General features: G+C 36.4%; 1 protein-coding gene across 1 annotated transcript; it reads left to right on the forward strand.

The window, feature by feature from the left end:
- Positions 1 to 314: 314 nt before the first annotated feature.
- On the forward strand, positions 315 to 20642 carry LOC110030590 (sec-independent protein translocase protein TatB). Its single transcript, XM_020733368.1, has 6 exons — positions 315 to 444; positions 586 to 707; positions 10187 to 10316; positions 10449 to 10510; positions 10598 to 10796; positions 20378 to 20642. Exons 1-6 carry the CDS (start codon positions 384 to 386, stop codon positions 20485 to 20487), a joined length of 684 nt encoding a protein of 227 aa, XP_020589027.1. The 5' UTR covers positions 315 to 383; the 3' UTR covers positions 20488 to 20642.
- Positions 20643 to 25831: the final 5189 nt, after the last annotated feature.

Here is a 25831-nt window from a genome sequence, read left to right on the forward strand (position 1 = left end):
TTTTACACTGCAATTGCCCCAAACATACCTTAAATTTTTCTTCAACAATCCTGTGGATAACACATGTCAGGAAAAATTAGATGCACACTATCAAAAATAAGTTTATTTATAAAACAAGCTAAAAATGATATGATAAATTTGTATGTTTTTAGCTCACTATATTGAGTATTCAATAGAATATTAATAACAAAAGTTCATCATTTTATTCGGAATTTTTATGTTTGATGATTGATGATTTTATTAGTATAGTTACTTGGATGCACTATTATAAAATTTTCTATCCCAACTTCAAAATAATAATAAAAAAAGAAGCTCATACTGATCAGCTCGTGTTCTCTATCGTCGCTGCGGCCACGCGGGAATCAAATCGAAGGATTCGCGCGATGCTAGGGATTTCATATGGAGAGCTCTTCGTCATAATCGGCGCCACCGCTGCTCTCATCGGTAACGCTTTAGACCCACTGATATCCGAATGCGAAAAATTTGAGTTGAATGCGATCCCTTTTCACCACCTTTCTTTCTATAACCCGCGAGTCCCCTTCATAACTGCTGAAGTTTGAGTTTTTATTCTTCGAATCTTTAAAGGGCCTAAAGACCTCCCGTTCATCGCTAAAGCAGCTGGCAGGCTGACGGGAAGAGCTGTCGGGTATGTTCAGATTGCTCGTGGGCAATTTGAAAGCGTAATGCAGCAGTCCCAAGTTAATCAGGTGCTTGTCATGCTTCTTACGTTCGGATGAATTTGGAAATTTATAATATTATTATTGCGTTGAATTTTGTCATGCTTTGTTTCTATGGATTGTAGTTTACCCTTGTTGTATTAGATTACAAATTGATATGGTAGTTTGATATGATGATTGCAAATAAAAAATGACTCTGCAATCATTGGCATGTGTTGCTTTTTAGCCGAATATTGTTTAACCAAGTTCAGGTGGACAAGCCAGGCCACTCATCCGGCCGACCAGACAGTTCAGCTGAACCACTTCAACTATCTCAATCAGCAAGCTATGCTCGATAGCTCGTTTATAATGATCAGGGCATGAGTGTCAGACCTAGCCAAGCCGCTAGCCAAGGAAATTCGATTTGCCCCACAACATAGAAAATTGGTCCATTCAAGAAGATCAACGTGCTTGAAGGCTCAATTTGCCGATGTCAGTTTACCCCTAAAGCTGAGTTGGCCAACAAGAGGGTTACCTGTATGCCATTATTGAAAACAATTGTCAAGACATGACATGACTAGAGATTATATTAATTATAATATCAATGCCAAAAAAAGACAGAAAAAAAAATTAAAGATCTTTTGGGATCGATCTGTAATGAGAACTTTTTCAGTAATATATGAGAGAGTTTTCTGTAAATAAGAGGAGAGGAGGTTGTTGTAAGGATCTTTGGCCCGAAAGAGAATTTAGAGAATCATTGCATTTCTCTCATTTTTTATTCTTTTGGCTCACAAATCTCTTTTCTCAACTCTTTCCTCGGTGAAAGTGAATGATATCACAAGTAAGAAGAGGAGTCACACAAGGAGTAGGGCCAAATAATAGAGAAATACTAGTAGCACCAGAGAATTCATAACACATAACATCAATGAGATGGAAGAGTAAAATGGCAACGATAAGAATAACACTATAGCAAGCACCAAGAAGGCGCATACTCTCTTCAAAATCAACAACTCAACAAGGAAGAGTGTTTGTAAATGGTGTGCAAGGAGCCTCATCCCTTGCAATGGCAAGCAAGGATGATACATATTATCTAGATAGCGTTGGTTCAACAACCTTGGATTACTAATGAAAAGAAAGAGAAATAAAACTCTCAGATCATTTCAGCTTGAAAATTGTTTTTTTTAGAGAGATTGCTGAGGCTGAACCTAAGAAAATGCAAGTTGATTGCTGAATGGAAAGGAGGTTACCACCACCTATTTACTAATTACTTACACAGACTATGCTGCGAGACTTAATGTCCAAGATTGTTGAGGTCATTTAAAATAAAAAATACTTTTGCAAACTGATGCCGATGAATATTAGAGGTTACCTACACGATTCCTGAAGGCATTACGTATATGATCATGATATTGAAGAATGGAGACACCTACGTATTCTGAGTGGATAATTGATCAATGCTAGATAATTAAAAAAATTCGTCCATGGAGGGTGATAACTCGTAAACCATGGAAGACACTTCTAAAAAAAAATCCTGCAATGAGCCAAATTGAGCTCATGCAATCCACATAGCGGGCTTGGTCCCAACCATTCTTTGCAGAGATGAACGAGGTCTCTCGCCAATCGAGCCTCAAGGGGCTTAAGTTGGGAGAAGAAGTGTATTTGACGAATTTGTCTCACCATTAGCCTGTATGTCAGCCACCTAGTATTCACTTGAGAAGATTTGCCCACCAGAGATAATTCTTACAATGACGTAATTGTGGTCACTATGTGCAATCTTTCAGATAGACAAATTTGAACTTAGTTTTGACATTTTCTCAAAATCTTCAAATTCTTAAAATGGAAGATTTAAAGTATGAAATCACAAATAAATACTTGTACAAGATGGAGAGTTTGTTTTACCTTCGATTTCATGTAAAAAAATGAGTTGAATGAACTCCTAATTTGGTGAATCGAGCAGGCTAGTGTTGAGAGGTGTCGTCCATTGAGAGCAAGAGTGCATGATGAACGAGGAGAAAATGAGTTCTCCGACCTTCGGGTTTGATGAACTTAAAATTGCTGGCGTAATCCGCCAAAATTTTCTTGACCAAATTTTAGTGGATAACGTTGTCAGAAACAAGCAAATGATGAACCGGTTAGTGTTTTTCAAATTTTTAGCCTAAACTGTTGTGCTGGGAATTCAACAGTTTATTTCTTCTATAATAATAGAAGAAATTTTTTTGCCGATTTAGGCAGATTTTTTAACAGCGAGACTAGTTTGAAGGGGAAAAAAGATTTGCTGTTGTTGTTTGATGAATGAATGCTTGAATTTTAGTAATTTTTTTAAGGAGGGCTTTTTGAAGCTTCATTGAAAAATTGGGCCACCAAATTGAACTTTTTCACCAAAAGGGCGGAGTCGAAAGAGCATTGTTTGAAAATAGTTCTTTTATAATCTTATGGGTGAGGCGAGCGAAGAATTTATAGTAATTTCTCTTTGAAATTTTGAGCCTTGCATAGCTAAGAATTCGATTCTTCTTGAGATTGTCACTAAATCTTACTCGAGTTATGTGAATCCATTAATGATTTTGACAATTTTCCATATTATCAATCAGTCTTACTTGATAACTTTAATTTTTAATGTTGAAAGTAGAAGTGAAACCACCAAAAATTTTTTCTGTTCCGGTTTTGTTGGTCAATACCTTTCATGGTAATTGTAATTCATCCAGATTGTTTGTTAGAGTCTTAATTGATAATTATAATTCATTTTGGAAGAGGTGAATGTACTCCATGAAGGATTAATTTATATCTTTCGAGAGCAACACATACACAATCTTTCTCTTGATCAAACTAAGTTTGCTCTTCTGAGATCATGATATGACCAAGCCGAAGTGGTCAAAGTTCTATTGCAGATTGTAAAGGTTTCATAAAGATGTATATATGGGATCCCATTAAAAGTTTCTTGAAATTTTTTTCTTATATGTAGAAATCTTTGAAGGATGGCTTGGCCAAAATCTTCTTCAACTACAACTTCATCCCGGACGTCAATGGGGGCTTCCCTTCATTCCTTAGTTAGATAGGATCGCAAGATAATGCTATGGCTTATTATTGCCAAATTATAGTTGGGATCATCCACTTTGGTTTTCTTGAAACTTCTTTTTGTGATGGGTAATTTCAGTGATTGCCCTGCCCTCCGTGGCCATGTGTTCAAGTTTCGAAGTTTCCATGAATTAATTAGTATGCTATTTTGATGTTTTCTTAAGGTTTTCTGCTATTCTTAAAGTGATTTTATGTTCTTAGGAGTTAGTTTTAGAAGGATAATTTTTCAATGAAGCATCATTGGCTCTACACGTGGCATGCATCGATGAAAATCATAAATAATGTCACCTAACAAAAAGCAAACTTCAGTGTTATTTATAAGTGTGAGCAAAGTTGCTTGTCTAAGCTATGGTGCTACATTAAATGGGTGCAAGTGATGTGGCTAGCTATATGTATCAATAACATGCACTATTGCTCATAGTGCGGCGTGATGCACCGTTGCACTTTTTGCTTAGTAAGATGAGGGTGTCAGAATAATATGTACTAATTGTGTGCAGTAATTGAAAGCATTTGCCTTTGCGTTGGATATTTTTTTGTTTCCTCCAATTCTTTTACTTAAAATTGATATTTATGTTATTTACGTTTCTCTTTTATTACTTTTATTTTCCTTTATAAGGTTCTCTTAGTTTAATCACACACTTGTCCTAGTCCAGCTGAGGAGCTTTGAGTTTTCACAGTTCACACATTGGAGATGGTTTTTCACAACCGAAACTGATTCAGGTTTGCACTAACGCACCATGTGGCAGGGAGCGGGTAGAGTGCACCTCCATTATAACCACCTAGGGGCAATTGCGTAATTTGATATGTGATGTTGCTAGAACATTCAACATAGTATAAATATACCTATCCTATATATTATTGTGTGTTAATTAAAAAGTATTCTGCTATCCTTGTAACCACCTAGTGGCTTCTGAATATCTCTTCCTTGAGCAGTTAGATGTGAAGACAAATTTTCTTCATGGGGATCTTGAAGAAGACATCTACATGCACCAACCTGAAGGGTTCGTGGTACAAGGAAAGGAAGAGTTAGTTTGCAGATTGAAGAAGAGCTTGTATGGCCTGAAGCAAGCTCCTAGACAGTGGTACAAGAAATTTGATAATTTCATGCACAGTGCAGGGTACAACAGATGTCAGACAGATCATTGTTGCTATGTCAGGTATTTTGATAATTTTTATATCATTCTACTGCTGTATGTGGATGATATGCTTATTGCAGGTGCTAGTATTGAGGAGATCAATAATCTGAAGGAGCAGATGTCAGAGCGCTTTGCAATGAAGGATTTGAGGCTTTGCAATGAAGGATTTGTTGCAATGAAGGATTTGAGAGATGCAAAACAAATCCTTGGTATGAGAATTGTCAGAGATAGAGTCAGAGGCATGTTGAGACTCTCTCAGGCTGAGTATGTAAAAAAGGTACTTAGCAGGTTTTATATGGATAAAGCCAAACCAGTTGGCACACCCTTGGGAAGTCACTTGAAACTCTGCAAGAATCAGTCACCCAAGTCAGAGGAGGAACGAGATTACATGAGTAAGGTTCCTTATGCTTCAGTTATTGGTTCACTTATGTATGCTATGGTTTGCACCAGACCTGATATTGCCCATGCAGTGGGAGTCGTTAACATTGGGAAGCAGTGAAGTGGATCTTGAGGTACCTAAGAGGCTCTGCAGAAACTTGCTTGTGTTTCTCAGGAAAGAGTTCAAAGGTACGGGGTTATGTTGATGCTGATCTAGCTGGAGACATTGATACTAGAAGAAGTACTACAAGCTATATTTACACTATTGATGACACTGCAGTATCATGGGGCTCTAATCTGCATAAAACAGTTTCGTTGTCTACCACAGAAGCTGAGTACATAGCAGTGTTAGAGGCTGCAAAGTAGATGATATAGCTACAGAGCTTCTTGAAAGAATTAGGCAAGAAGGATCATATGAGTATTTATGAGTATTCTCTACAGTGACAGTCAGAGCGCTATATTCCTTGCCAGGAATCCAACATTTCAGTCCAGGACAAAGCACATTCAGATCAGGTATCACTTCATACGATCATTGCTGGATGACGGACAGTTGATGCTTGAGAAAATTTGTGGAAGCCAGAACCCTGCTGATATGTTGACAAAGGGTGTTACTCTAGAGAAACTGAAGTTGTGCGCAGCTTCAGTTGGTCTTCTAGCTTGAAGACATGGGCTTTGAGTTGCTGAGGTGGAGGATTCACAGTGGAGGATATCTGTTTGAGAAAGAAGATGTTGTTGTTGCCTGTGTGCCGGTCTCCAAGTGGGAGATTTGTTATGTATGTGGATTCCGGTTTAGTGTTAATTAAGATAACAATTAACCATTTAATTGTTATGAAGAGTCACGTCTCTTCAAAGATAACTACTCCCACTTCTTCCTTTGTCATAAGGAGGGTCCCGCCAATAATTTAAAAAAAAAAGAAGGGAAATAGGAGTTCTTGCTTGTGGCTTGTGGCTTGCGGCAAAGGTTGCATGCGGAGAGGATTAAAAGGAGAAATAAAAACCTTTTGATCTTATTCTTCTTCATCATACTTGCGGAGAGAATAGACTTCCTTTTGCGGTTCGAAAGCAGAAGAAGCGGGCAAATTACATTGCATTGTGAAAGGCTTGTGTGTACGAGAAGAAGATAAAAGGATACCAGAGAGAATAAAAGGTTTTCTTTTATTCAATTTTTCTTCTTCTTGTATTCCTTCTTTTTTTTTGGTGTATCTCGGTGTAGAGAGAGAAGAATAGAGAGAAAAAAAGAGAGCAACAAAGTGATAGTGAGAGATTCCTCTTATAAGTCGAGGTGATCGACTGGTGTAAAATCCTCAAGTAGTAAAATCATCTGTAACTCCATGAACGTAAACAATTTACTGAACCAGGTAAATATATGTTCTTCACTGGTGTTATCGTTATAAATTTCATATACAACACAATATGGTGATGCTACTTGGAGTGGTGCGAGCAGTTTTACTTGATAGGAAATATGCATTGGAGCTAAATGAATGAAATGACATTGTCGATTATGTAGAGAGCAATGAGGAAAGCTTCATGGTCAACGAGTTAGCATTGATAGGAGGCTACAACCTTCTTAAAGGCCACGACGATGTTGATCTTAATGACGAGTGACCCTATAGCAATAGATGTAATGAGCCTTATAGCAGCGATTGTATATAAGGAGGTATAGCCTCTTAGGTAGTTTGAAAAGGCAAAGCCAGAGTCAATAAGGAGGTTCACATTCATGATAATTGTAAATTTTATTGATGTTTGGAACAAAAAGGCTACAACATGGCTAAAAATAGCCAGAGAAATTCTGATTGAGAAGGCTACAACAGCTTTATTGGAGATGGTTGTCATATCAGTGAGATTGCGTTGCATGTTTAGAAAGAGGTGGATGCCACACAAGAAAAGCTATGACAGTTTTTGAAGCAGATGATGGCGGTGCAAATCTGGGTGCAAAGCAAGTGAGATTGCAATATAAGTATTAAAAGAGAGATGTTCTTAAGACAATTAAGGTTACTGCATAGGCTTTGAGTTTGAAGATTGTGATATAAGTTAGGGTACAACATAGGTTTGGATGTAGCAATGATTATATCACAAAAGGTGTTAAGGTGTTGGTCTTGGTGTGACAATAGCTATAGTCTAAGCAGGTTTGCAGCATAGGTTTTTGAAAGAAACGTATGCAATGTGGGCAAAGTTGTGACACATCTGTGGATGAGATGATGACCATGACACATGGGATGACTTTGATGCACGTAAGATTGCAACATCAGTTTGGAAGAAGTTGGTTATGGCTCAAGCGAGTTTGCATTATAGGTCTACAAGAAATTTTTTTTTAGCGCAAGTGATCTTCAGAAGTCTGGATGAGGTGGCAATTATGGTGCATGCAAAGTTGTGATGTTAGTTTAGATAAAATAACAATTACAATGCGAACAAGTTTGTGATCTTGCTTTATATGGAATGATGACCATAAGCAAACATGGTTGCCTTGTAGTGTAACAGTGGGTGCATTGCAAATGGTGGAGTGTATATTTGAAAGCTCCAATGATTATATCACAAAAACGGTCATGATGTACATTTTATGGGAGCTGTTGGATGATGCTCATGCTTATTCTCTAGCACACCGACACCACAATTGCGATAATAATACTGTGGTGGGGTCCTACTCAGAACAATGAATTCCTTAGAGCTATTTTGCTATAGAGAACAAGCATCTAATTTGCTAGAATAAGGTCTATTTATAGAGCAAAATGCATCTTCTATATTGCTTCTTGAATTCTATCAAGATTTGTGTGTTATGTTGAAATATGCTTGGTTAGATGGTGATCTCTTCAATCCCATTAAACTTAATATTCTATTTGCAACAAACCAAATGGCCCCTAAAGTTGAGGTTGACTATTTAGGTGCTAGGTCGAGAGTTTGCAATATATAATTAGTGTTATGATATATTATTCTGGATATATACAAGGTTTCAAAATAATATTTCTTGGAAAAAAGGTACAATATTCACAAATCTCTGTGGTTTTCTTAATTTATCCTGTAGTTCACTATTACTAGTACTGTAACCATTCATTTTCTATCAAAAACCTTTTGCCATATATTTATTCGGTCCTTTTTTAATTACACTTTCTGAATTAATCATTGGCCAATCTATGCTTCCCTATCTCCACAACATCATAGTTTTTTGTATTTCTCGTGTTGGCTTTTTCTCCCTCCTTAGATGTTGATTGCTTGATGAAAGAGGAAGCAAATAAGTGTGAACAAACTCATAAATTATATAAAACTTGATGACCCTGAGGAGCAATGGACAAAATAGGCTCCTTAGTAACATGAATCCTTGACTTCCTATTCCTTTGCTCTCTCCTGACTCCTAGCACACACATCTTCCGCACTTCCCTCCTTCCTGTTTCCATCCCTACCTTGCCATCTTCTCCTGCTTTATCTTAGCCCCTCTTGGCATCTATATCATCCAACTCATCTCATCTCTTCTCATGAACATAAACATTGAGGTGCCTTACATGCCTGCCTCAGCAAGTAAAGGGATCATACATAAAGTTGTTTAATTCCTCTATCACAGGGATTAGCTGTGTACAAAAAAAATGGCGATGATCTGACCTTAATATGGGAGACATGCTTTGAGAATGGCTTGATCCCATCAAGATGAAGAAAACTCTTACGAAATCCGAACCATTGCATTTATTGGCCAAAAACACACTTTAGAATTGCAACTATTCATGAGAGATTGCCTTTGTTACTACATTTTGAAGATGTCAAAACAAAATATGGGCCTCTGCACACCTTTTTAGTCTAGCCACTCACTAGGAGTCCATCTTAATTGACTTTTTTGAAGGAATAGCGGTGACTCATTGGAGGCTCAATTATCTCTTCTTCACCATCAAACACATTAGCAAAGAGACCATTGTGAGAGAACATAGAAGAGATAAAGTTGCTATTTCAGCTCGAATGAAATTACTCTCCATTTGTTCATTTCCATTGTTTTTGATAGGGAGTACTTTCTTGAGCTCATTATGGAGCCTAATTGACATAAAATAGAAATGAAGCACTTCCCTTCCATTTTAGATCGATGGCCAAATGGAGGTGGTGAATAGAATAGTAATTCACATTCCATGAGGTTACAACACTTGTCATCTGAAGTCATGGGGTAACAAGATTCCTTACAACTTGTTTTCTTCAACCAAACATACAGGGGTTAATTACAAAACAAACAGGGATAGATTACAAAAACTACTTTTGAGGTGTCTAGGTTTTCTACCGAAAATTCCTTCTATCTAAAATTGCTTGTGGATAAGTTGAATGATGGCAACAATAATTCCTAGCTGTTTGGATGATTCATCAGGTGGTGGAGGAGAAACTTAAATGTCGTAAGAAAACAACAAAGCTTGCTGTTACAAGCATCATGTTAGTGTACATTAGAAGGAAGAGACTTGGTTGGGTTGCACTCAAGGAAGGATTGGTTAATTCACTAGATTTAGAATATTGAGTCAATCAAGCATAATAGGACATTTCAAATGCGCTTCACAAAATCACTAATATCGTGTTCCTTGAAGGTAACAACTAACTACCTTGAGGGTCTGGCCATGAAGTTTCGCATTCCGAGCTCTCCAACAATGATATATACTGTAGAGGCATAGGCGATTAATAGCTTGGGAGTTGTTCTTGGTATTTTTATGCTTGTCGATAGGATCCCTGAAGTTGCTGAAATTGGGGAGCGAGAATCCCCATTTGAGCAAAATCCGTTGCACTTCCTGCACAAAAGGGCAGGACAGGTTAGTATGGGTGCGGTCCTCGATACCTATCTTCTTATATAATGATCTACTCCTAACTACTAAAATCATTACTGGATAATTATTCTAATGGCTGAGGGTGCTGAGGTAGTTTATGACTTTTATTATAAAACCAAATGTAGATTAATTTACTATTTCAACACTTATTTTGTTTACAATTCAGGTTCATAAAGAACTTAAAGATACAATGGCTCAATTGGAAGCAATACGATATGAAATCCGAAGCATATCAGTCATGAATCCTGTTCCATTTACAAGAATATTAGAAAACGTGGAGCCTCCGGCTAACAATGGTATTGTCTGATTTTTTTGTCTGATTTTTTTTTATTTTGACAAAAATTCCTTTCATTTTTCATGATAGATACTTTCCATATTAGTCGTTTGCTTATTTTCAGAATAAAAAGTATTGTCTATGATATATTCAGATACGGTTTTGGCTGAGAAAATTGATGCAGAGCACAAGTCATCAGTGCTAAACAATGCTAAGGTTGTTTGCTTACAGTTTATTATAACAATCCTGAGGGATTTTGTACACTTTTCAAACTGATTCTGCGTTGTCAATTTTCCGCTGCAGGATCTGAATTCGCTGGATACAAATTTATCTAGGCTCCATAGTCAAGCTACGACATATGCGAGGTTAGCTGAAACAACAATCGTAAAGTTCAATGCTTCTCAAACAAGCCCGAATAAAGAGAACTTAAATGGTCAAGATGGTCTTTTATCTGTATTACCAATGTCTGCTGAAATTGCTGGGCTGCTGCCAAAAAGAAATGGTAAGAGCTATATTTTTTTTTGGTTTATCAATAAATGATTTGATATTGATTTTTCTAAAATTAGAGGATGCTGGGTGGTGTTGTGATGGTGGAGATTGTAGCAAAGAATGAGGAAAATTTGTAGGGTACCATTTGCTGGCCAAGATCATGAAGGTTATGCGAGGGCTACTCAGCTTGCATAATTTTCTGTTCTCAAATCTCTTGGAACAGCTTGCTTGCTTTATAAGCCTAGCAGTCTGGTTGGAAATTTAAACATACTGTTTATTTTGAGTATATTGGAAATGGCTTAATATCATTCACTATAATAATAATGCGTATATATGAACTAATATAAGAGACTGAACTGGAAATAAATAATCCGGAGAATATCCTCAATTTAGAGATATGTTATTTTATAATTATTAACTTTAAGTTTTATAAAATCTCTGCAATAAAACTGTCCTTTAAGTTGGAGTATAAGTATCATAAGGATCCATTTTTCTACAAATATTGGAGAAATGAAGTAGTTTCAGAGCTGTCACGCTCATACAGGGGCCGATCCAGGATGGACCGGCCGATTGCAAACGGCCGGCCTTTGCCGCATGAAGAAGCGGAGGAGTCCAAAATGGTCACAAAAGAAGGAAATGAGGGGGTGGGGTCCACTGAGCCATAATCATTTATTCAAGGAGGAGAAATTAGAGGAGGTTTGGAGGGAAAGTGGGAAAGGAACGTTTTCAAATGCTGTGGGAGGATTCTATTAAGGGGAGAACCTAGGGGTTGTTTTCTTTCATACATGTATTTGGTGGCTGTTGTGTTTTTTCCTTTTGGTGGTATTCCTAGAGACATCTAGGGTTGTGGGAGAGCCGATATACCTTTCAAAAAGTAGATCACTGTTGTATCTTGCTTATTTGCATTTGTTTTTCGTAAGAGCAGCCCTTATTTCACATGTTTCCACCTATCTATCATCGTTTCACTGTTTTTGCTTGCTAATTTTGAGTCAACAACGTATCAAGTTGGTATCAGAGCGTAGATCTTGGTTGGATGACAACAAAGAAAGTGGATGTGCTAGGAGAGGTATGACAGATCAAATTGGGAATGGAAGAGTAGTTCGCCACCATGGAGGTCAGGTTTTTTTCCATTGAAAGTCGGATGGAGGATGGATTTGAGAGCATAGGAGAAATGCAGGAGCTGATAAAAAAGCTCATGGAGATGCAATCCAAGACTTTGTCAATCGCTCCAGTTGCAATAACCAAGAGATGATCAGAGAAACCTTGGCCAGGTCAAAAGGGAAGGAGTTCGAACGAAAAGACAATGAGGAATAAATCATCTACCAACAAGAGCATCCCTCTAGGACTCTGAGAGAAGGGGGAGTGGAGACTTCTGATGGAGGGGGATGAGCCTAAAATTGGAGAAGGGATGGTGTAAGGGGCGTGGAAGAGGACGATGGAAGGAGGGAAACAGGAGTTGGGTATGCTTGCGATCGAAGGAGGGAGTTTCACCCTAGATGTATGGGGGAGAAATATAGGAGGAAGAGGAGGTTGGGGTGGAGATGCAATGTTAGAAAACTGAAGATGCTAATCTTCGAAGGGGAGAATGCACATGGGTGGGTCTGTCAGGTGGAGCGACACTTAATGGGTTAACTGAGGAAGAGAAGCTCATGAAAGCGGGATTATGCTTGAAGGGAAGGCTTTAGCGTGGTTTCAGTGGATGAAGGCAGGATATCCAATGCACTCATGAGAGGAGTTTAAGGATTGCTTGTTGGAGCATTTTTGAGCCATTCGGGAAGGAGACCCACACGAGCAACTCTATTCTCTGACTCAGGAGTGGACGGCCACAGAATACCGGGAGAAGTTTGAGCTCTTGTCACGGAGGTTGAGGGGGTTGGTTCTCACACTACATAGCCTAAAGGCGGTGGATGACTTCCTTCCCTTAGATTTAGGCAGCACAGATGTAATTTTAGGGATGAAGTGACTTCAAACATTTGGGAGATGAAGGTGGATTGGAAATCTATGACAAGAGCTCGAACGGTGGAGCCTAAAAGGATTTTGGATTCTGATGTAAAGAAGCTGTGAAATAGAGGTATTTTATTTGTGAAGATTTTATGGAAGCACGAGTCCGATAAAAATGCTTCTTGGGAGGTCTCTGAGATACAAGGAAGATATTCACAACTTTTTTATTGAGGTATGTTTGCTGTTGTATTTAATATGTTCAAATTTCAATGAAGAAATTTTATAAGGAGGGCAGATTGTAATAAAAAAAATATGATAAAAAAATAAATTAATAAAATGGTTCGGGCGGTCAGAAGAGTCGCAACCCTTTGGGAATCATAACATACGATCTTTCACAGTTACCCAATTCGACAAAAGAGCGAGCGAGAGATAGCGGGAGAGATTGCTGAAGAAGGAAGAAGTCGTGAAAAAAACCGTGCGACCACTATGCAATGTCGGGCTGTGCGAAGGAGAAGAAGAAGGAGAAGAATTTGCGGTATTGTATCGAGACCGAAGGCAGAGGAAGGATAGGGAGGCGACGATATTGTTGTGAAATCTATACCACTTGTGGTGGTATATAAAATAAAGTCAAACAGGAGAACAATCGACGAAGCAAAAAAATAGAACGAGAAAAATCACACCAGAAAAGAACACACATATTTACGTGGTTCGACAAATTGCCTACGTCCACGGAATTGCAGAAAATTTTACTACTTGACGAATTTACACCAGTCGATCACCTCGACTACAAGAGGAATCTCTCACTCTTCGTTGCTCTCTCTCTTCTTCCCTCTTTGTTTTTCTCTCTCTACACCAAGATACACCGAAGAAACTCTACACCGAGAAACACCGAAGAAGATAAACTTACAAGAGAAATAAACTCAATTTCTCTTCAGCCACAATCCACCAAGAAGAAGTATAGGGAGAACGATATTCTTCTTCTTCTTTCTTCTTTCTTCTGCCGCAAGGAACTATCTATTGCACTTCTTTTTTTTCTGCCCCGAGGAAACCTTCATCTATCCCGAGGAAATCGAAGAAGAACACCGTGACTTCTCTTCTAAAGGAGAGTCGTGCGCCCCTCTTTAACCGTGAACAGGAGGCGCGACATTCACGAAACGATAAAGGGAGGGAACAGTTCGCGTGTGGGGGAGCGTGAAGAGTCGCGGCGATTCGCGAAATAGAGGAGGCAGGAGCGCGAGATCGCGATTCGCGATCGCAGGAGAGGAATAGGGGGGTCAGACCGGGCTCCACTTTTAACAAATCTCCCACTTGGAGACCGGTACACAGACTACAACATCTTCTTCCTCGAACTAAATCTCCACTGGCGGTGTCCCCCTTTTCTTCAACTGAATCCTCCACTTTGAATCCTCCACCTCTGCAACTCAAAGCTCTGTCTTCACTCCAGATGACCAACTGAAGCTTTACACAACTTCAGGTTCTCAAGAGTAACACCATCAGTCAATATATCACCAGACTCCACATAGCTTTGCACCTCCAAGTTATTTCCTGGGTCACTTTTGTCTCTTCTTACAACTCCCACTGCATGGGCAACATCCTGCCTCTGCTGAATGCCTTTTCCAACAAGTCTGGCCTTGTACCTCTTACTGACATCACGCTCAGTTTTCACATGGTACACCCACTTGTTATGTAATGTCTTCTTCCCTGGTGGGAGGTTTGTCATGTTCTGCCATCTCCCACTTGCTCGAACTTTCATCTTGCAAGTTTTCTTCATAGCTCTGTGGTTCTTTAACGTCTGTCTGTGGAACAATAGGAATGGGTGCCCCGGACCCACTTTCCTCTTCACTTCCATCACTGCCCTGCACTGTGGCTTTTGGTAGATTTCCTACCACATTCAAATCTCCTGAATCCAATATCAAGTCTTCAACATAACTATGAACTGCCAACAATAGTGCATCATGTGATTCTTCAGATATCACATTTGCAACTATCATTCTCTCCATCTTCTTAGGATTCCTGCAGTTCCTCCTTATGTGGCCAGCCTTGCCACAATTCCAACAGGTTGCCTGTTTACTAAACTTTGATTTTGATCTCCCTATCCTTGAGTTCCTGTCATGCCATTTCCCTCTGAAATCAAAATTCAATGTCGAACTCGAACCTGAGACATCATTAGAATCTTTCCTGCGAACTTCCTCAGCCAATATCAAATCATGAATATCATCATATTTCAGTTTATACTTACCTGCAGAACTGCTAACTGCTATCCTCATGACTTTCCAACTATCTGTCAATGAATCCAAGAAGATCAATGCACATATCTCATAATCAAAACCAATTTCCACAGACAATTGATTTGTGATAGTATTCAAATCATTTAGGTGTTGAGCAACAGAAACACCTTCCGCCATTTTCAAGTTGAATAACTTCTTCATCAAGTGCATCTTGTTATTCACCGATGACTTTTCATACATACCTGATAAGACTGCTATGAGATCTGCAGTCGTCCTCTCCTTGACGACGATGTGTGCAACGGACCTCGTTAGGGTCAATCGAAAAACCCCCAGAACTTGTCGATCCAACAAATTCTATTCAGCCTCATCCATTCTTTCAGGTCTTTTCCCCAATAACGGAAGATAAAATTTCTTCCCATAAATGCATTCTCTAATAACCAAAATTTGTGCCATCAAATTTCTCGATCCCTAAAACCTTCACTTCATCTGCAGCCATCATTCTTCCTCAGATCCAAAATCACGCTCTGATACCAGTTGTTGTGAAATCTATACCACTTGTTGTGGTATATAAAATAAAGTCAAATAGGAGAACGATCGACGAAGCGAAAAAATAAAACGAGGAAAATCACACCAGAAAAGAACACACAGATTTACGTGGTTCGACAAATTGCCTACGTCTACGGAGTTGCAGAGGATTTTACTACTTGAGAAATTTACACCAGTCGATCACCTCGCTACAAGAGGAATCTCTCACTCTTTGTTGCTCTCTCTCTTCTTCCCTCTCTGTTATTCTCTCTCTACACCGAGATACACCGAAGAAACTCTACACCGAGATATACCGAAGAAGATAAACTTACAAGAGAAACACAAAGAAGAAGCCTAGGGAGAATAAGCCTCTTCTTCTTCTTCTTTCTTCTTCCTTCTGTTTCAAGGAACTACCTCTTGCACTTCTTTTTCTTCTGCTCCGAGGAAACCTTCCTCTATCCCGAGGAAACCGAAGAAGAACACCGTGACTTCTCTTCTAAAGGAGAGCCGTGCGCCTCTCTTTAATCCCGAACAGGAGGCGCAACATTCACGAAACGACAAAGGGCGGGAACAGTTTGCGTGTGCGGGAGCGTGAAGAGTCGCGACGATTCGTGAAATAGAGGAGGCGGGAGCCGGAGATCTGTAGCGGGAGCGGCGGGAGCGGCGGGAGCGGCGGGAGCGGCGGGAGCGGCGGTTCGCGGGAGATCGCGATTCGCGCGCGATGGCAGGAGCCGAAGTGGGGGGTCAGACCGGGTTCCACTTCTAACAAACGACATTGAAGACTTACTTGGACCGAGTCACGATCGAAAAGGAAACTACGACTTCTTATGCTGGTGAAGGAGAAGCCGAAGAAAAGGAGGTAGAAGGAGATCTTTGACTCTGTTGAGAGGGGAAGGAGAGTCGGTGATCCTTACGTGTGTTTCTGGATCGCACAGAGACTGAAGGACAAGAAAAAGGAAAAAATCCTTGCTACTGAGCTCGCGAGTTAGGGTAGGCTGAAACCTTTATAAGGCATATGAGATTTTAAATAAGCTGTTATATTATATATATTATTTAAGCGATGTTAAGATAAAGTTTGCTTGAATCAGGAATCAAAGACTTGATAAATTCTCGGGATTTGAAAAATGGGTGAATCAAGACATTCAAAGAAAGATAAAGTAAATATTTATAAGTTATATGCGTTAATTGTATAAATTTGGTTTAATTAATGGTTATATCAACAATTTTTATGAATAAATTTTAGTAATACGGTTGCAATTTGTGTTTTCTTTCAGGAGAAAAATTTCTTAGGTTGATATGTCTGATAGGAGACACTTGATTTATAAGAGAACTGCAACTGATAAGTACTATTATGATATGTTTATAATTTCTTTTTGTACTGCTTCTTTTGGATAAACATATATTGTTGTGTGAACTGAGATTTTACTTGCAGATTTTCTTTTACTGTTGGATGATTTAAATTTCATTATTGTACCTGTGGATTATTAGTTACTCATTTATATGTATTGGAAGTTTTCAAAATGTGGATAATTAGTTAGATGTTAATATCGTCCAACCGCAGTACCCGCCTTAGTTAATTTTAAGCATCAGGTCGGGTCGTGACATCTTTCAGCTGTAGTACTCTTGTAACTAAGTCTCTCTTGCTAGATATATCAATCTACAATTTTTTTTTCCTGAAAGAAATCATTAAATTTCACAATAAGTTTATAACTTAGCGAGTAATGATAATATTTATATGCATTAAATTCATATGCAAATGCTATGCTATGTATAAATTTATCCTCTTCCGTTTTAATTTAAGCATTTATCCTTTTTAACCTATTTAAGAGTCATATTAGGATTACCATCGTATTCGAAAGCATCCGTAAATTGTACCCATAGGTACACTAAAAATTTTGCACCCGAAAGTACACCTTTACCATTTTTTTTATCATGTATAGATACATCGCATCCCCTGCCAGTATCATCTTGGGACAATCTTGTATGACTTAAACCTTTATATTTCACTTCTTTTAATTTCATTTAAGGTCATTGAAATCACCATCCCATTTTTTCATTTTCACACCATTCATTTATAAATTCCTTGGTTCACAATTTACCTCTGACCATAAAAGCATTTTATGAAAAGATAATTTAGTGTATTATTAAATAATATCTTAATTTAATACATAAAAGAAAATAATTACTCGCCCGCTTAAAAGATCTTTGAAATACTTATTCTTTCATTTCACTTTCTTGACTCGCCTATATCAGTTAATGATGCATATAACTATGAGAATCCCATCTTAAAAGAAAGAATTGAATACATCTAAGAACATATAATTAAAATAGCATGTATAAATAAACATACAATTTTTTACCTTAAAAGGTTTGGTTTGTTTTCCCTGCACACAAGGTTTCTTTTTTATGCAATAAGTGCTAAATACCTTTTAAGTTATTATTAGTCCTGCAATATTTAAGCCATCACAAACTGCTTAAACAAGCATGAGCTTTGTTTGGTTATTGTCTTATGTCCTTTTAAGGCGATGAGGCTTTGTTATGAATTTTGATCATACAATCAAAATGCAATTTTACTGAAAGCCTCAAAGCATTAAATTTTTTCTAGTGCTACCTCCCTTATATAAATCTAAATTAATAGCTGAAATGCTAAAAAATTCTATAATACGAGGCCCATGGTGTATTACTTGTTACCTGATTTGCTCGTTTTTTTTTGTTTAGAAATAAATGTAATTAAAACACTTTGCAGCTATGTTTCATTTCCCTAAGAACATGTTTTCTTTCCAAAATTGACTAAAGCTAAATTTTAGAGAAAATTTAAGAAAATTTACTAGATGTAATTTTATAGTCCATGTACATGTTTAAACTGATGCATGTATGATTAGGGGTGTAAACGAGCCGAACACGAGCAAGCCCCCAAGCCCAACTCGTGTTCGGCCCGTTGATATTTCGAACTCAAAAAGTGTGTTCGTTTTCGACTCGTTTGCTTAGCGAGCCGAACACGAGCCGTTCACCAACAAAGAGTCGTTTTGACAATCCTAATCACGCAGCCATAAGATGTTAAGCATTGAGACAAGATTTAAAACATCATTTGAAACTAATTTAATAATTTTTATTCTATTTTCTTCATTAATACTTTTAATTGATTATAAATCTTTGTATCTCTGTAGTCAATTTAATTTTTTTAAAAATACACTACTCATCAAATTGATTAGTAGTATTTCGAGTCAAAACAAGTCGAACACGAACAAACAAATATTTGTTTGTGTTATTCGTGTTCGGCTCGTTAACTTAGCGAATGAGACGAACACAAGCTGAACACGAGCTGTTCGCGAACAACGAGCCGTTTTGACAGCCCTATGTATGATTTCTCTACTGTTCTATTGTTCTCTGTTTTGATCCTTTTAAGGGGAATATATGATGTTATGATTACATTTATATCATCGAATAATACTTATTATCATAATTTCTGCTCATATTTATGAAGTTGGTTGTTGAATGCCCAAGTCTTTTATGAATATGCTTATTTTCAAGTCATAGATAACTTATTTGCATGGACTTGATGAACCTAGTACTATCAGCATTTCCTTCAGTGTTAGCTTTTATTGGTTTTTCAATTCATTAACCATTTTCTTACTTACAGCTTGCCACTTCTCTAAGATGTCATAAATTTGATTAGCTTTATTACTTATTTTTGTAACACAAAATTCTAATCTCTTGTGCTTGGGAATTCAGATGGAAATCTAATATTATTTGCTAAAACCTAGTATAACCTTACCTTGAAAGAGTTCTGTAACCAAATGATCTTTACTTATATATCTCATTAAAAGAAAACCAGCATTTCATATATTGAACTTTGCTTCAATGAATTACCTTAGTTACTCCCATTTAATAGGAAACATATCACCCAATGGTAACCTATTTATGTCTAAAAGTAGAGGTGGTCTTACCTGATTTCATTTCTCAAGTTTTTTTTTTTTTTCATTTAGTTTTTAGTTGGCATGTTAAACACCGATTGACCGTGGAATTTTATTAATTTTGTTGTTTAATAGGTAATTTTAGTAGGAGTAGCTCTACTGAAAGAAGTGTACTTTGGGTGATCCAATTATTAAAAGGTGTAAATGTTTTAGATATCTCGGGTCTGTTGTTCAAACCGATGGTGATATAGATGGGGATGCTGATAGTAGAATTCAAATTTGTTGGTTGAAGTGGAGGAATACTTTGCGCCTTTTGTGTGATATAAAAATACCGCTTAGACTGAAAGTAAAATTTTATAAGATGGTGGTGAGACCTGCAATGCTCTATGGCGTTGAATGTCGGCCTTTAAAAGAGATTTAAAAGAGAAGCAGAGAAGCATAATACTAAGTTAAGTGTTGTCGAGATGAGAATGATTAGGTGGATGAGGCTTTACACTTAGAGACAATGCAAAATGAATATAACTGTGATAGGGTTGGCGTAGCTCCTGTGATTGACAAAATTAGAGAAAGCCATCTTAGATGGTTTGGTCACATTAAACGTCGACCATTTGATGATCCGATTAGGAGAGTTGATGTTTTAAGTTCGACTTATGTTAAGAAAGACAGAGGTAGACCTAGGAAGACTTGGGCTTTTTGTATAAAAACAACATCTTAATTTGTTAGAATTAAATGAAAATCTAAATAGGACGCAATGGAGAAAAAAGATTCATGTAGCCGTCCCCACGTAGTGGGATTAAGGCTTTCGTAGTGGGATTAAGTTGTTGTTGTTGTTGTTTTTAATCGGTATAGCACTTGACTTTACCTTTGATCTTCAAGCAACTTGCGCTTATATGTGGCTGATCATTCTCCCTTTACGTTTAGCTACTCATGCTTTCATGCAAACTTTGGCCTTATTTTGAAATCTGTCATGGTTAATATGATTACAGCTGATGTGAAAGGATCAGATATTCTGCATGAAGCAATTGTGGAAGCAGAGGTTGCGCAGAATGCCAAACATTTTCTCTCACAGCCTGAAAACCAGATACCTAAAGACTGAAGAAATATAACATACTTAGACCTCTGGACTAATATATGTGCATTAAAAAGCAATCAGGTAATTAATACTGGCTTACCATTCAATTAGAGCTACCCAACTATGAATGTAACATTACTAAAAATAACGATATATAACCATGATTTATTTTGTCAACATTTACTTTATTCTTTGATGTGCTTGCCGTCAGAAATTGGAAAAGAAGTATACATCCAGCTGCCATTTCTCAACTACTTATGTTTCATTTGGTTTTTTGTCCAAAAAACGGATGAGACTATTAAAAATTGATGAAATAAACTAGCATAATGCAATATTTATAAGAAATCCAAGATACCATGTCTGGCTTTAACAGTTTCAAAGGGTAAATATACACTACAGCTCTCAGCCTCCAAATCAAATATAAGCATTTTGGTTGCTGGACAGAAGTTTGGATGGAATCCGTTTTGAAGCTTGCAGCCCTGATAATCAGTTGTGGGTGCATTTCTTTGTCAAGTTTCTAGCGTTCTATTACTGAGGTATGGGCTCCAAACATTAACGACTGCTCCACGTTAATTCTCTGCATTTTTATTTTTGTTTAGAGTGAGCTTAAGAGGGTCAAATTTTTAGAAGTTAGATTGGATTGTCAATAAGCACTTCCCAAATATTTCACCCTTATTTTACGAGGACTTTTGATCTGGGATTCGTGATTTTTTATAGGTGCAGACCCCTATGGTTAATCACCTCTCCCGATAATAAACACTTTCGATTAAGTCTAATCATTATGAATTAAATATTCAACATATAATAACAACAAATTTAGGGTTAAATCATTGAATTCACAACTTGAAGCTTAAAATGAATGGAGGGGGAATGAAAATGAAACACGATCAAGATCTCACGATCCTGTCATCCTGGATCGTCATGATTCCTAATCTACTTAGTCAGAAGAGGTAGTCAACTTAACCTGCAGAAGTATTCTTGTCAGCAGCCATGAGGTGTATCGTCCAAGAGATCCTTATAGATATGGAGTGAATATTTGTCTAAGGAGACAAATAAGTTGATCTTAACTAACAGAAGGTTTTATGCCAATTGATAGTACTTTTATGATTCACAATTCAAAGGGTAGAAACACTTGAGGAACATATGAGTTGCGATCGCGACCGTAATATAATGGTGTCATTTGGTGGTAACCACCTAGTTAGAGGACTTTGGTCATAAATGTTATTTTGTGATGTCTTATGATGACAACACCACACAAACAAAAGACTTATGCAACGTCTTTATTGGTATACAATTACTTTGATTGTGAATATATTGTACATTTGACATTACATTCACTCTTTGTGAGCTGAAATCAATTATAAATTCTTAACCCTTGACAAACTGTTGTGGAGGACAGATGAATTTTGCTTTTATAGCTTTTAAGTGATTGAATTTTATTTGCATATTTGTTGGTTATTTTGAAAAGCTTGATTTAAAAATTAACCATTTTGGTTGAAATCTTCAACCAACACTGCCATCATCGGAGAATTTGAACATTTTAAAGTATTTATATCTGAAATGGGGTTTAATTTTGTCAGTTTAGACTTTTAGGATATCAGTCAAGTTGACTCTCATTCTTAAAAGGAGGATCAGACTAGTTAAGTGAGACTCAAAACTCTGTCATATAGACAAAGATAGTCTGATTAGCCCGCGCAACAATCTCAAACATAATATTTGAGCTTTCAATGCATTGATTGGAGCACATACGAGCTTTTAATTCTCATATATTTGAGTAACTTAAAGAGTTTGGAGAATTTGAAGGCTTATGCAACCTTTAAACTACAATTATGATTTACAATTTAAGTCTAAGAGATTTCGAAATCATGCATATGACTCTTGTTTATATGAATCTCTTAAGTGATACAAAATTTAGGAGAGTACAAACTAACTCTCAAAATTTTGTTATAGATACCAAATCATTGCATTTGACTTGAGAATAACATGAAGCTTATAAATTTTAAAATTATTTAGAGCTTAAGATATTTTCAGAAGTATTTTAATTTTAGGCTTTAAAAGAGATCATAGTTTGTTCGCTAGCAAGCGTATTGCGAATCTAGTGGTGGGATTTTAAAATTTCAAAAGACTTTATATTTGAATTATTTTTCACCCTTAGGAGCCTAAGTCCGAAAAACTCAATTTTGAATTGATTTTCAAACTCTAGGAGCTTGAGTCTGAAGAAAGCAATTTTTAAAATATTTTCAAATTTCTTGTGCTTTAAATTTGAAATATCCAAACATTAATATTTTAAACTCAGAACTTTAAATTTTTTTTAAAAAAAATAAGAGCCTAAATATTTAAAAGCCCCGGTCTTCGATATTTGAAAATCCTAAGGGTTTAAATTTTAAAAGTTTGAGTTTCTCAATTATTTTAAAATTCAAATAAGTCAAATTTTATGTTATTTTATAAGCTCAAATGCTTTAAAATTATAAATTAATTACAAGTGATCATTTGAAATTTCAACAGCCTCATGGCGCCAACTCTCATTAGGGGGCACGAGAGAGAGTGATAATTTTCCCAGCTATCTCAAAAAAATCATTGGTCAGTGTCGTAAGACGCTGCAGTCAGGGAGAAAAATCAAAGTTTTCAACTCGCGGTTCTTAAAAGGCTCAACCGACAAAATTAGAGTTTTAACCCGTGATCTCAAAAGATGTGACTGGCCTCTAAGATTACAAATTAACATCATCATTTCAGTAGCCTTATGACGCCAACAAACACTAAGGTGCACACGGGAGAATGATTACCTTCCCAACTATCTTAAAAGAATCGCTGGTTAATATAGTGAGACACTCTGATCGGGGAGCAAAATAAAATATTTCACTTGCCATCTCAGAAAGATTTCGATATACCTATAGAAAAAGCCCCAATTTTAAAAATAATTCTCTTAAGTAGTTCACGATTTTTCCGCCTGACGAGTATTTGCGCTTTCCTCAAATAGAGGTTTTTTTTTTTTTTTTTTATAAAAAACTTTTCATTTGCCGTAAAATTATACCTAATGGAAATCATGAACTCCTAATCTTAAAAGAATTCTTCAAATAAGTTCACATTTTTCCCACCCGATGGGTACTTTACTATCATAGAATGGAGATTTTTCAAAAGTTTCTCAACATGGGGCGGCGACGACAAATAAGAATAAAATAATGCACATATGTTTCTTTTTCAGTTTTTTTTTACAATACACAACATAAAGAAAATAAAACAATATAGCAAAATCAACATAACAATGACTTAGATAGGTGCTCAAGTAATATATTAAGAGCTCGGTTAACAAGAAGTATGCCTTGGTTTAATGTAGGGAACTTTCTATCTGTGCTCCAGACTAACTCGACCTGCGGACTCCAATAATATGCTGCCACATGTGTTACATCATGGAGGTTATTTCAGGGTTATTGAAGTGGAAACATGAATGTTATTTCGGGGTTATTTTGGGGTGATTAAAGAAAAACTCATATATTACACTTCAATAATCCTGAAATAGCACCACAGAGGTTATTAAAATGAAATATATGCATTTTTCTTCAATAACCTCGAAATAACCTCCACGGTGTTATTTTATGGTTATTGCTGAAATAACACATGTGGTGTTATTTGGAGATTATTAAAGTGAAATATATGAGTTTTTTTTCCATAACCCTGAAATAACCTTCACGGTTTAACTTCAACAACCCCAAAATAACCATGAAATAATCTCCGCGATATAACACATGTGACAAATTATTGATTCTGCACGAGAGCTACATCCGGAGTCCGAAGAGAAATTTTTTCCTTCCAAATGAGAATATAATTAAAAGTGCAAAACTAGTTTTCAATTATTATTTGAGAAAAAAAGATGAAGTTAATTTTTAATGAATTTTTTAAGATAAACCCTTGTAAGTGATGTTTTATTACAAAGCTTTTAAAGAATTTTTCAGTTGATGTATTATGTTTATTTGTGAGTGCAGTGAAAAAATGACCTAAGAAAATCTAGTAGTATATAAAATAAAGCTATTTTATAATTTTTAAAATTATTTTAAAGCATTTATTAAGAAATTAATTAACCTCTTAAAAGGTTTTTAGAGAAGATTACCTAAGGTTATTTATTATTGTAATTTAGAGATATTTGAGATAAACCCATTTAATTTGATTATTTGGCACAGTGTTTTATATATTAGTAACCAAGTAAAGTCAAATTATGAATAACAAACATCTAATTCAGCATGTCATTTCATAAAAGTTTCATTGATTAAAGTCAACATTTTTTTTATAATATACTAAGAAATTTTATTCATAATTATAATAAAATATAAAAAACATGCACTTCATTTTGAATACCAGTTGACATAAAGTAAGACTTTATATATATATTAAAGAAGAAACAAAAGCTTCTGAGATAGAAATGAAAAATAAAATAAGGAAAGCTTAAAATTGATTTGTTGGATGAGTTTGATAATTTTATTGATTTGTGAGTTTATAAATCTGTTCTTATGTTATAGACTTTCAACATGTTGAATCCTAAATTGTGTTCTTGAAAGACGCGCAGAGAGTTAGAGCTGAGAGGAGAAAAGTGGAAAAAACAGAGAATTTGAGGATCTCAAAGTGAAAGAATCCAAAAGTACATTTATTGATGTCATGACCTCATATTTATAGGGGTCTCAGAATACAATTACATATTAAGAAAATGTTAGTTACTATAAATGTGTGAATGTTGAATCGACGACATATCTGTTAAACTAAAGATTACAAAGTAGCAAATCTTAAGGTTGACCGATTGTGTTGGTCACTCACTTAGTGCTTGGGTCGGTCATTCGCCTAGTGCTTGGTTCAGTCGACTGCACCGATCAATTATATCTTTTTCATGGATATTCAACTGCTTGACAGAGATGCAAGTCCGCTTGATTATGTTTTCCCATCCAATGATTTCGTTAGTTGACACCCAATGTTGGCCAGTTCTGTTATAAATCCGATCTACTACTTGCCGGTGAGATTTGTGTTCCCTAGCTCGGAACTCTGTTCGTACGCTTCGGTTTCGGGACGTTTGATTCCCTCGAAATTCGTGCTTATATATTTTTCATATACACAATAAATTAATTAATCGTGTTGATGTGACGTTGATGTTACACAGATGTTTATCATCAACATAATTGATCTTATTTCAATTATTGAAATCCAACTAGAAAAAATCGTTAATTTATTTATATGTGTTAAATCTATTTTTGCTGGCCAGTCATGAAGCTTTTCTTCAAAATATTTCATTATTACAATATAATCATACGTATGTATTACAAAAAAGGAAATTTATATTTATTTATTAATGAATTAATATATATATATATATATATATATATGACTC

This window comes from Phalaenopsis equestris, unplaced genomic scaffold (genome assembly GCF_001263595.1).
Source record: "Phalaenopsis equestris unplaced genomic scaffold, ASM126359v1 Scaffold000741, whole genome shotgun sequence".
Lineage (NCBI taxonomy): Eukaryota > Viridiplantae > Streptophyta > Magnoliopsida > Asparagales > Orchidaceae > Phalaenopsis > Phalaenopsis equestris.